General features: G+C 27.7%; 1 protein-coding gene across 1 annotated transcript in view; it reads right to left on the bottom strand.

Moving 5' to 3' along the window:
- Positions 1-1,984: 1,984 nt before the first annotated feature.
- LOC117168697 (ras GTPase-activating protein-binding protein 2) overlaps positions 1,985-12,618 on the bottom strand; it is a 23,160-nt gene continuing 12,526 nt past the window's right edge. The window contains exons 5-7 of the mRNA XM_033354382.1: positions 12,092-12,357; positions 8,772-8,934; positions 1,985-5,100 (exon numbers count right to left, since the gene is read on the bottom strand). Coding sequence (XP_033210273.1) covers positions 4,955-5,100; positions 8,772-8,934; positions 12,092-12,357 — 575 coding nt within the window. The 3' untranslated portion in view covers positions 1,985-4,954. The remainder of the gene's footprint in view (positions 5,101-8,771; positions 8,935-12,091; positions 12,358-12,618) is intronic.

Below are 12,618 nucleotides of genomic sequence, written 5' to 3'. Positions count from 1 at the left end.
CCTTGTTCAAGTAAAAAGCGATTATATAAATAACAATGAACCACGAGAAATAAATTTTTTTTATCAAGGTTCTAAGTTCTAATATGAGAAGAAACTTCAATATTTAAAAAAAATTACTTTTTGTCTCTTCTATACTTTTAGAGTTCATGCAGATTTTTTTATTTGTAAGGAATAGGTTTTGCAAAATTATATAAATAGGAATTAAACTCACCTTTTCTTAAATATCTAAAATGATAAATATAATTATAGTAAAATTTTAAGTTTAAAAAAATATAATCTCTAAATTGCAAGCTTCGAAATTTAAAATCTCGGAATTTGAAGTTCTTCAAACCTATTACCATAACTAATTTATGAATATATGAATAAACTGAAGAATAATAAACTATGAATATAAAGAAACTCTTTTATGAATACATTTTTAAAAATTCCTTGTTAAACAAATTTTGCAATAAGGTTTAAAAAATTGTAAAACAATAATGAACTATTTCAAATTGAAAGTGTTAAAAATAAGAAATAAATATATTGAACGAAAGTGAACTAAAAACGTTCTAAATCAATTTGAGATTAGGTAAAAAAAAAACAGACAAAATTTCGACTAAAATTAAAAGGAATTGAACTTGTATAATTTCTGCATAAAATCAATTAAAATAGAATAACTTTATTTTCAACTGAAGAATCTCAAAGTTGAATGATTTCAGATTAAAATTTCGGAAATAGGATATTTTCAAAAAGATCAAGATTGAATAATGTTAGATTTGAATTTAAAAAAATCAAAGGAATTGACATTGTATTGTTTCTAATTAATTGTGTAAAAAATGGAAAATATTTTTATTTAAATCACTTTGAATTCAAAGCGATTAAAATTTAAGAATTTGAAATTAAAAACTAAATTGAATGTTTTAAAGTAAAAGCTTACAGAATTTGGATTTGTTAATAAATAAGAAAATTGATAATTTAATATCAAAATTGATGGGTCAAGTTATTTTTAAGATCAAAAAATAAATTCACGGTAATTAATAACCTTAAAAAAATTTTAAATTTAATTATACTTAAAAAAGTTCGAAATTAGAAATAATTTGAAATGTGAAAGAATAAAAATAAAAAACTTTCCACTGTAGAACGCTGAAGATTAGACGAATCGAACTATATTTAAACTGAAAAAATTATAGTTGCCAAGAATTGTCATATTAAAACTTTTTTATACTTAATACCAACAAAATTCGAAATTTTTTGCGTTTTTAGGTATAAAATTTAACGTAAAACAAATTTTTCAAATGTTTAAAATAAAATTTGCTTGCATTTTTAATAAATTTATAATAATAATTAAATGTTGAAAACTCACCAAATTTAAACAAAAACTTGAGAATTCATTAAATTCTCAATTAGATGTTTAAAAATTAAATAAAAATTGTAAATCGCCCCGAATTTTTAAAAAATCGTTTCTGCTACAGTAAGTATTTGAAAATATTTAATTTCAGCGTTAATCCTTTCCAAATATTGTAGCCATATTGAAAGATTAATTTCAAATTCAAGGCCCTGCTCATGCAACGTTGAAATGCTTCCCATTTCCCAAACATTATATTACAAAATTTCAATAAAATCCAAATAAGAAACTTCAAACTAAAGTTTAACTTTGAAAGCCTCAGAGTCTAACATCAAAGTTAATAAATTGTCCAATTATTTAAATAAATCGCACTTAAATAATACAACTTGGAGCGCTTAGGAAAATATTCCTATTTAAAATTGAACTATTTAAAAATCAAAAATCGAATAAAAAGGAGTTTTTGATTTTGTAAACGCAATTGAAAAAATAAAAATTTAATATCTGTAACCTTCGCATTATATTTTGCAGCAACAAAATCCTAAAAAAATCTAATAAAAACAAAAGCAAAATAAAATCTTCTAAACTGAAATAAATATTTTAAAAAAAATATATGATACGTTGACAGGGCCCGATGTTTAAAGGAATGATGACAAGACTTGATTACGGGTTGTAAGGTATATTATTACTAAATGCAAAAAGTTACAATACATTTTACGTTTGTCGGTTTCTCTCATTTTTAATTTAACATTATACTTTTATCGAAGTAACGTTGTCCACGGTTGTACACACAAAGTGGCCTAACCAGCCAAAATAAAAATGTATGCTACAAAACTTCACAATTTAATTATCGCCATCCTCTAGTTCATTAATCGTTATAATAATCATTATCATTATGATTTGTGTTTCTTTTGCTTTTGCTTTCGTTCGTAGTTAATATTATAATTATTACTTTAATGATTACCTATAGTCACTTAAAAAAGAAAAACATTCACACTAAAAATTTACTGAGTTTCGCGTACATTTTGACGATTTCGCATTGCAGGAATTTTTTTCTTTAATTCAACCCCACCCGCCCGCCAGCCCTCCGACTGCCTGTCTTCCGACTAGTAACTAGTTAAGATAAGCGTTTCCCCCGATAAATTCTTCCCTTTAATTCTCCCTCGTAACGATCATTTCTCTCATTTTCTCTCACTTAAAAAAAAAACAAATAGAATGGAAATTAATGTTTAAAACTAATTCACACTCCACCGGATGATTTCGTGCACGTCATTTTCAAACGTCGCTCAACCAACTGAATAAATTGAAGCAGTTTCATCAAAGTTCGAATAAAAAATTATCTACCTAAACCTGAGTCCTCTCTACCCAATTGCTAACAACAATCTGAAAAGTGCGCACAAAATCTAATCTGTGGTCGTCGCGAGTTCGAAAACCAATTATCAACTTGAGCTTTAAAACAAGCAAAACGATCCGCAATTACCATACAAAAAAAAATGAGAAAAAAAAATTAAAATAAGTCGTGCTAAACTTAACAAAGAGATGATATAAAGCCTCCCTTACAAGGGTATATCTATGACACTTGTGCCCTTTTCGTAACAAAAATTCGATAAATCACGCGTTCCTAGGGCAACTGTATAGATATATATATATTAATATTATATATAATAAAGTATAAAGAGAAGCATTAACAAGAAACGTAAATCGTCGGTGAATTAGAAACCTAAAATTTAATTTACTTCTTACATCGATGTGTGAAATTCGTTCCTCGCGATGCGAAACCGTCTAATAAAGCTACTTCCAAGTTGTGACTTTTCGAATAGGATTTTTGAACCTGAGTAATTTCTTTTTTCTTTCTTTCTTGATCGTTCCCTTTCAAGAAAAAATGGAGCAACATTATTTAAGAATGCGATCTGGAAAAATTGTCACAGCCTGGTCGCAGCGACACAACATATTCCATTACAAACTATAACGCAGTAGCTGTTCAAATACAGACTATTAGTCTCCATGGTCAGTAAGAAAAAAGGAAACGCCTCTCGATAGTTCAACTCAGACTTGAAAAACTTTAAATCACAGCGAAATTCACTTCGGCTTCTCCTGAAAACCAATTTCAATTTTATCTCTGTATTTTTCCTATATTTTCATTTTTCATTTGCAATTTTTAAAGCACCTAAATTCGATAGAAAGTCCAAAACTTATCCGACTGGCAAATAAAGATCTAGAAAATACGTGTCGACGCTTCACTCGTTAATTTAATTTAATTAAATTTCGACATTTTTAAAGCTTCTTTTTCTTCTTCTTCCGCGGTTCGAGAGGCTTCATTGGTCGAGATCTTCTCTATTTAAAATAAACAATTTCAAAAACATTTTCAATGACTAGAAAACTATGAAAAAACTTAATGCTTACTTCTCGAAATCCGGTTAAAATTTGGATTACAAATTTTAAACCCAAGGAATAAAATCACCTGGCAGTGTAAAATGCACCGAAATTCGGAGAGTAAGCCTCAAACGAATTGAACTATTAAAACGTAATTTTTTTTAGTATTTAAGTACTTCTGAAGATCTCCAACAATGAATCGCCGACCATAAAAAAATTAAAAAAAAAACAATTTTGATTATTTAAACGTGCCTTTATAAATAAATCACCGAAGGAAATTTGTATTTAAACTGAGAGAGTCTATTTCTATTTAATCTAGACAAAAACAGGACCGGTATCAATAAATTTATTGTTATTGAGCGATGTCAAACTTACGAATACCGTTTCCGTTTGTGTTGAAACTTGTGATTTTGGACATCGACGACAGTGTTTACTTATCTTAATAATAGTAATAATTATTGTTCGGTCGACGCCTCTTTTTGCCAGTGGTTTTTAAGCAGACGTAGGGTTTTTCGATGTCAGGGTGAATCGACACGGACAAATTCAAATAGAAAAGAATTTGCGAACTCCACATCATTTCTGCAAAACGATTTTCAAGAAGGAAAGAGGAGAATGAGGAGGCTGAAAGAAGTCAGAAAAGATGGGACAGGCGATAGAAAGGGGGTGTACTAATTACTGCTAAAGTCCAGCTGCAGTTTAAGAAGTGAGACACCTTCTCAGAATCGATACCTGTCGATTATGAGTTTGTGTAAAGTGACGTGTGTCGTAAGAACGGGATGAAAGTGTTTTTTCTTTTCGAGTCGCTCGCTCTCTCTCTCTCTCTCTCTCTCTCTCTCTCGATCTCCTTCCCCCTCATATCTTCAATCAATAAGTTAGTCGAGTCAAAAAGTAAGCAGACTTAAAAAAAAAAGTTGAAAGTCCTCGGAGTTTTAAGAGATAATCGATAAATAAAAAGGGACCGGTATTCGCACCGTGGTTTGTTATTGCCGCAATGTGTTATTACGAAGAGAAGTACGAGCAAGGCGCGACATGCAGGAAAACAAAGAGCATCCCAGGTTTGTTTGTTTCTTTTTTTCCACGTGTTTCTTCAATTGACGATAAGAATAATTAGTTCCCAAGATCTGGGAGATTGTTAGTCTCGCAGGTCGCGCTGAGACATGATGACGATGATGATGTTGCCAGGGCGTTTAATTAGGTACCGCTGATATTTTCAGAGAATGCTGATATTTTCCAAGAAGAAAGTGGAAATCGCGACGATGGTTAGCGTCGGTTTGCGTAGTTCTGATTGCTCGGGTTTCCTGGCTGTCGCATACCACCACCGCCACCTCGGCCACCTTCACCACCACTGCGGGGGTAACTTCGAGGACCTCCTCGTGCACCACCGCCTCTCATTCCTCCTGGGCCACCTGGAAAGATTGACATAATTTTAGATTCAAGCCTTTAATACTTTACGAAATTAACTTTGAAGTGAGAGATTGATCACTCTTGAAATATGGTTTACAAGCCTTGGTACAATATTTTAAAATATATACAATTTTTGTGAAATTATTTGCAATCTTTGTGAAATAATAACAGGGTGTCTACTCATACCCTTGGAAAAAATTCCCAAACAATTTCAGGCTTTATCCAGATATCTCAGATTTGTCAAGCTATAATTTTTGTAAGTACTATATTAAATTCGATTTAAACCGCTTCAAATTCCTAAATTTCCATGTAAAATAATTGCATTTTTAACAAGATAGACGAATTTTTAACCAAATAGTTGCATTTTCGAACAAAAAAATTAATTTTCAATAAAAAAGACGATTTTCCAAGAAAATATATAAAATCTCAACCAAGTAGTTGAATTTTCAACTTAAAAAGATCTATTTTCAACCACATAAATGAATTTTAAACTGGAAAATATCGGTTTTCAACAAAGAATTGAATAGTTAAATTTCCAGTTCAAAAAATTAATTTCACCGCAAAAACAACAAATCTTAAACTAAAGTTATGATTTATTAGCTAAAATAATAAATAGTCAACTAGAACAGATTAATTTTAAAACAAAAAGATGAATTTTTGACAAGAGTTTAATTTCAACAAAAAAATTAATTTTCAGCTAAAATTATGAATATTTAATTGGAATTAGGTATTTTCACTTCAAATATCAGCTAACTTCACTTTGTTCAAAGCTGAGGGGGAAAACAATGGATCAAATGCACAGAACAAAACTTTATTTCTGTAATATCTTTGTAATTAATTATAATTACTGACATTTTATTATTTCATTAAATAGTAATTAAAATATAAAAACTATTTCTCAAATACATTTATAGAAAACTTATATAGAAAAAATCCCTTGTTTTCTCCTCAACAATCTACGACGTGAAGTTAGCTGTTGATTGAAGTGAAAATACCTAATACATAAATTTTAAACCAAAAAAATTAATTTTCGAACTCCAAGATTCATTTTCTACAAAAAACAAAACAAAAAACGATTTTTCAGATGAATTTTTAACTAAAATGATGAATTTTCAACTAAAATGATAAATCTTCAACTGAAATAGTTTTAAATAAAGCGATGAAGTTTCAATTGAAATGATGAATCTTCAACTGGAACAGTTCAAATTTAAACAAAAAAGATGAAATTACAACTGAGATTATTCATCTTTATCTATAATTATTGTATTTTCAAGCAAGAAGATTAATTTCGATTAAAAAAATCACGCAGTTTCAACTCAAATTGATAATTTTTTCACCAAAAATTGAATTGATAAAGGTTTAGTTAAATAATTGATGTTCAGACATTGAGATGAATTTTCAACTAATACTATGGAATATTCAATTGGCATTATAACATTTTCTGTTTACCAAAAAAATTGAAAAAAATTTCAACAAAATAGTCCAAGTTTCGACTAGAAGTTAAATTTTTAGTAACAGAAATTAATCGTCAGTTAAAGAAAAAACGAATTTTCAACCAGAAAGATAAATCTTCAACCAAAAAATTAATTTTTAATAAGAGTTTAACTTTAAAACAAGTAATCAAATTTGTATTCAAATAAAGATGAATTTACAAAAAAAAATATAGTAGTTCATATTGCAACGAAAAAATATTTTAGTTTTTAATTAAAAACACGTAAACTGAATAAAAAAATACGAATTTTCAACAAGAAGATAAATTTTATTCAATTAGAGAACAAACTTTCAACAAATTACATGAATCTCGAATCAGAAACTTGAATTTTCAACTGAAAACGATCAATTTAGATCAAAAAATAAAATAGTTAGATTTTCAGTAGAAAAATTAATTTCAAAAACAAAATAAAAAAAGATTTTTTAACAAAATTTTTTAATACAGTAATATAAAGCTACTTTTACAAATAAAGAATTATTGTTATTCAAATTTAGATTGAAATTTAAAAAATTAGGCACGCTTTCTAAAAAAAATTCCCTGACTTAAAAAAAAATTCTGATTGTTCCCGGTTTTTCAAAGCAGATGAAAATTTTCTACCATAATAAATAAACTATTAACGAAAGAGTTGACTTCTCAAGCTAAAAATGCAATTGTTTTCGAAAACAATTCACTAACAAACAGATTAATTTTCAATCAGGAAATGGTTTAAGGAGATGGTTTAACTTTCAAGCAAAGAAGATGAATATTCAACAAAGTAGTTGAATATTTAATTAAATAATTGAATTTCCAGACGATAAAGATGAATATTCAAACAAATGGTTGAGTTTTCAAACAAGAAAAATGAATATTTAATGAAGAATTTTTATACCAAAAAATATCACACTTTTAATCCAAAAAGATGAATTTTCTATCAAAAAAGATTACTTTAAAAATGAAATAGTTCAATTCTTCTACTAAATAATTACATTTTCAACAAAATATTTTAATTCTTAACCAAATGGTTGACATTTTTCTTAAATAGTTTAATATTCAACAATTAAAAATTATTTATCAATCGAACAGTTGAACTTCAAAGCAAAGGGAAAGAATTTGTAAAAAAATAAGTTCCACTTTTAATCAAATAGTTGAATTTTCCACAAAAAAGACAAATTTTCAAAACCCTCAACCAAAACAGATTTATTTTCAACAAGAAAAAAATGCATTTTCAACCAAAAAAAAGCAAATTGTTGAATTTTTAAGCAAAAAAGACGAATTCTCTATGAAACAGTTGAATGTTTTACTAAAATAATAGAATTTTCAAACAAAAGTGACTTTTTAACAAAATATATTTTTAACCAAGAGATTAATTCTGAATCGAAAATATAATATTCGAATTTTCAATTAAAAACAATTACAATCTACAATGTTAATTGTTGGCAGTAATTTAGTTTTGGCCACTGCTAGATGACGCAACTCAAAATGGATTCTGTCAAATTTAATATTCCTCTCCGCTAAATGGCCAATTTCGAAAAGGACGATGTGTCGGTGAGGTTCAGATAACTTCGCTGGTTAAGTATTTTTTGATAAAAAGGTTTTTTTTTTAACGATGCAGTTTAATTTTCAACCATAAAATTACTTAAAATAATTTAGTTGAATTGTCAATAAAATAATTAAATTTTTAACCACAAGAGATTAAATCTGAACGAAAAATGTAATATTCGTCTCTTTATTTAAAAAGGAATTACATTTCAACCAAATGAGATGAATTTTCAATTAAAAAGAACGAATTCTCTATCCAAAAATAGGAAGGTTCAATAAAACAGTTCAATGTTTTGATCAATAATAATCCCTTTGTAAGCTAATAGTTAAGTTTTAAACAAAAATATTAAATTTGCGACCAAATAGTAGCCTTTTTAATTAATAAAGTTAAATTTCAACCAGAAATAATTGGATTGTCTTATTGCATTCTATTTATTCAGTTCGCATTAAAACGAAAAAAATGTTAAGTTTCTTGAAAATGTGGAAATGAACTGAACATTTTTGCGATTTAGTTTTGGCCGCTGCCAGTTAATGCAACCCATAGTGGAGTCTGCCAAATTTAATATTCCTCTCCGTTGAATCGCCAATTTAGAAAAAGAAAAGGACGATGTGTCGGTGAGGTTTAGTATTAAAATTAATTTATAACATTGTGAGCATTATTACCTGGACCGCGTTGTTGTTGCTGTTGCTGTCCACCCATTGAACGCATGTTGTCACCACCAGTGCTAGGCCTTCCACCACCACCTTCCATTGACATCCTGGGCTTGAGTTTCTTCTCTTCAACGTTAAGTTTGATCTGTCCGTTTTCATCAGGGTAGTAAATAGGCTGTTAAGAAAAATATATATATACTTATTTATTAAGTTTGCAAAGTTAAAAATGTATTTGAAAAAGGGAGATAAATTCTTTCACAGCGAAAAGATGTTGAATCGCCAATTTCCGAAAAGGAAAAGGACGATGTACAGTGAGGGTTAGAAAACATGACTGACTTATAATTGTTTTATAAAAAAGAAACCAAAAAACAAATTCTCTACAAAACAGTCGAATTTTTGAATAAAAAGTTAATTTTCAAGCAAACAGTGGTATTTTCTACTAAAATAATAGAATTTTTTATCAAAAATTTGTTCAATTTCCAACTTAAAAACAATTAATTAAATATTTAACCAAATATTTGAATCTTTAACAACAAAAAATTTAATTTTCAACCAAAGAAGATGAATTTTCATCCGAAAGAACGAATTTTTTAAATCCAAAAACACGAATTTAAAAAAAAAATTTAATTTTCGATCAAGAATGATTTTTTTGGGGGGATTTCTTATTGGGTTTTATTAATTCATTTCAAATTATAACGAAAAAGGCGGAAGTTTCTTGAAAATAATTTGAATTTATATACAGCTTAACTGCCAAATTAAAAAATTTTTTTTTTATAAATTATAGAGTTCAGAGATTCAAAATCACTTTTAAAAGTATGAATCCATGTTATCATGTTCAATGCTCTAAATTGATGAATCAATCAATGCATTCAACATTTTTTCAAAATTATAACATTTTAAACATTTTAGGCTAGAAACATTAAAAATAGAACGATAACATTTTTTTCTATAAACTGAACACTTGTTAAATAAAAATTTATTCTTATTTTAAATAGTTTAAAAATCCTTAAAATGCTTCAAAGTTTTATTTCAAAATCTTGAAACATTTATATGTGGTTTTACATTTTTGCAAATTTTTAATTATTTACAAATTTTTCAGAACTTCTAAACATCTTTTAAAATTATTCGAATGTTTCCTTAATTTTTTTTTACATTTTTTTTTTCAAATCCTGCGAAATTGAAAAAATTTCCTTAAAATCCTCCAAATTTATTTTTAATAATTTTGCAAATCTTTTTAAATATTCTCTTCAAATTAATTTTCCGAAATAAAAATTCAATTTCAATTTTTCTATCAAATGTTTTTTATTCTTCTGAAACCTTTCAAAACGCCTAAAAAGCTTCTAATTTTTATTCTACATCTGACAAAATCTATATTTAGTTTTAAATTAGGCCGTGGACTGTTTGTACTGAAATTTTTGCACAAATAGTCGGATTGTGTTGGCACACGTTGAAACTTCGCTTAATTTATTTGAAATCATTTCAAAATTTTAATTAATTAAAACTTTTTTTGCACTTTTATATATTTCTTCAACTTTGTCGAATTTTTCCTGAGAATAATACGTGTTTAATTTTTATTTATAAAATTTATAAAAATTGTAACGTTCAACGTTTAGTTTTTTTTTTCGTTTTGAATATTTAATTTATAATTACTGATTTTAAATGAAAATCCTATATTTCTAAATATTAAGTAATTGTTCTTTTTCTTAAGTGGAAAATTTCAAATTGACTTGTTTAAAAATTAAATATTTTAGACTGGAGTCATATTTTTAATTTAATAAAATACTTTGATTATAAATATATTATTTTGAAGTTATTTTAAAATTGAAAATAGTTTATAAAGTTTGAATCGGGCGTTTGCGTTTGTTTAACTAATAAGACTTTCCAATTGAAACAGTTTTAGTTTTAACGTTAAAATCTGGAAATTCTAAAATTTTGAACAGATTTAAAATCGCTTTGTTAAATCGTTTTTATTCACTTTTTATTACTTCCAAGTACAGATAAATTTAAACAAAAAGCTTAGACTTTAAACACTTCTAAATTTTAATTCTTATAAATATTTAAAACTGAATTTTAAAATTCTTTAAATTAAAATTTACGCTTAAAAATTAAAAAACTTAAATGGAACATTTTTAAAGTAAAAGATTTTCGAATTACGCATTATAAACTGAATGATATTATAATTGAAAAAGATCATAATTTAACTAATTATTTAGAAAACGGTTAAAATCAAAGAAAGTTGGACAGATTTCTTTTCTTCTACAAATTTGTAAAATTCTGGGTCAAAAAGTAAATTCACTGTCATTTCCCGGTTTGAAAAAATTCCGAGTCATTTCCCAAGTTTCCAGGTCCACCGGCCACCCTGAATCTAATATAAAATAAAAATTCGAGTGGCCAACCCCGCCTCAGTTTGAAATATATAAAATAATATTATTTGTTAATGTTGACAGTGATTTAGTTTTCAAAATTTTAGCTGTTTTATAATGGTTTGATAAAAAAGATTAGAAAGTTACAAAAAGTAACTCATTTCTAACCCAAAAAGTAACTAGTGCGTATTAATAATAATCAGAGTATGTAATGTTCATTTGAATCTAAAAGAATTCGATGCATAAGACTTCAAAACAATTCTAAGTTAAATTCAAAAGAATTAGAATGAACTAGAAAAACTCCATTCGTTTCAGTAAAATTCTAGTTAATTTAGAGGAACTTGAGGGAAAACATTCGACGAAATTTCTAAACATTCAAGTAAATTGGAAAAAAAATTTAAATATGAAAAAACGTATCGAATACAGTAAGTTTTAAATAAGTTTACTAGACGTTAATAGTATTTGATGAAACGCCTAAGAATTGACGGTGAGTTAAAAATACTTAAAGATGAATTAAACAGAGAATCAATAAAATCCATTGGAATTTAATAGAACTGTCAAGAATTTAAGTGAATTCACAATTTCAAAGAATTTAAAAGAATTCAGGATAAATTGACAATAATAATGGATGATATACAAATAAATTGCAAAAAAATATTTTGAAATCTCTTCAAATTTTCGAAGCCCTGAAAAATTCCTCGCTTCTTGTGATATTTCCAGAAATCCTGTAAAATCGATCGAAATATCTTAAGAGCTTTAAATATCCCTTAGATTAATTAAAATTCTTAGGATTTTTTTTAACCTTTTGAAAATGCCTTCGACTTTTTAAAAATGACTGGCAGTCCTGATTATTCGTGGCCGTTACTTAAACTGCTTCCTACAGAAATGCCCCGTTGAATGGCCAATTTCGAGAAGGAAAAGGACGATGGTTCGGTGAGGATAACTTTAAGAATAAAATCAGTAACTTACCAAGTCATTCAAGACTTTCGCGACAACTTGGGAATCCTCGAAAGTAATGAATCCGTAGTTAGGCACACGTGTTGTACTGCTGTTGGGACCTTGGGGGCCTTTACTTCTGTCGTTTTGTTTACTGTGGACGCGAAGCTCAGCTACTCTGCCGTAACGTTCAAACAATTGACGGAGATCACTTTCTGTTGCATGGTGAGGTACATTTCCCAAAAAGAGTTGATGAGCATCTGTGAACTGGTTTGGTCTTCCACTACGACGCTCTCCATCTAAAATAATCATAATTTATACAATTTTTAAGAAAAATTTACTTTACGTCTAGGAAAATTTTAATATATAAATAAATATAGGCAAAACCTAATAATTGTGACACCTTCCAGACTAATGGGTTGCAATTTATTTAAAAGTCGACAACGATTACGTTTCTGAAACAGCTGGTTTCCCTCATCAGATCTTAACCCTCAAACAGTACACTGGTGCGAATTCGCACCCTAAGTATTTTCATTTTGTTGACAACTTAAAAATTTATG

Source organism: Belonocnema kinseyi, chromosome 3, assembly GCF_010883055.1.
Source record: "Belonocnema kinseyi isolate 2016_QV_RU_SX_M_011 chromosome 3, B_treatae_v1, whole genome shotgun sequence".
Taxonomy (NCBI): Eukaryota; Metazoa; Arthropoda; class Insecta; order Hymenoptera; family Cynipidae; genus Belonocnema; species Belonocnema kinseyi.
This window is presented reverse-complemented; position numbering and strand designations above follow the sequence as displayed.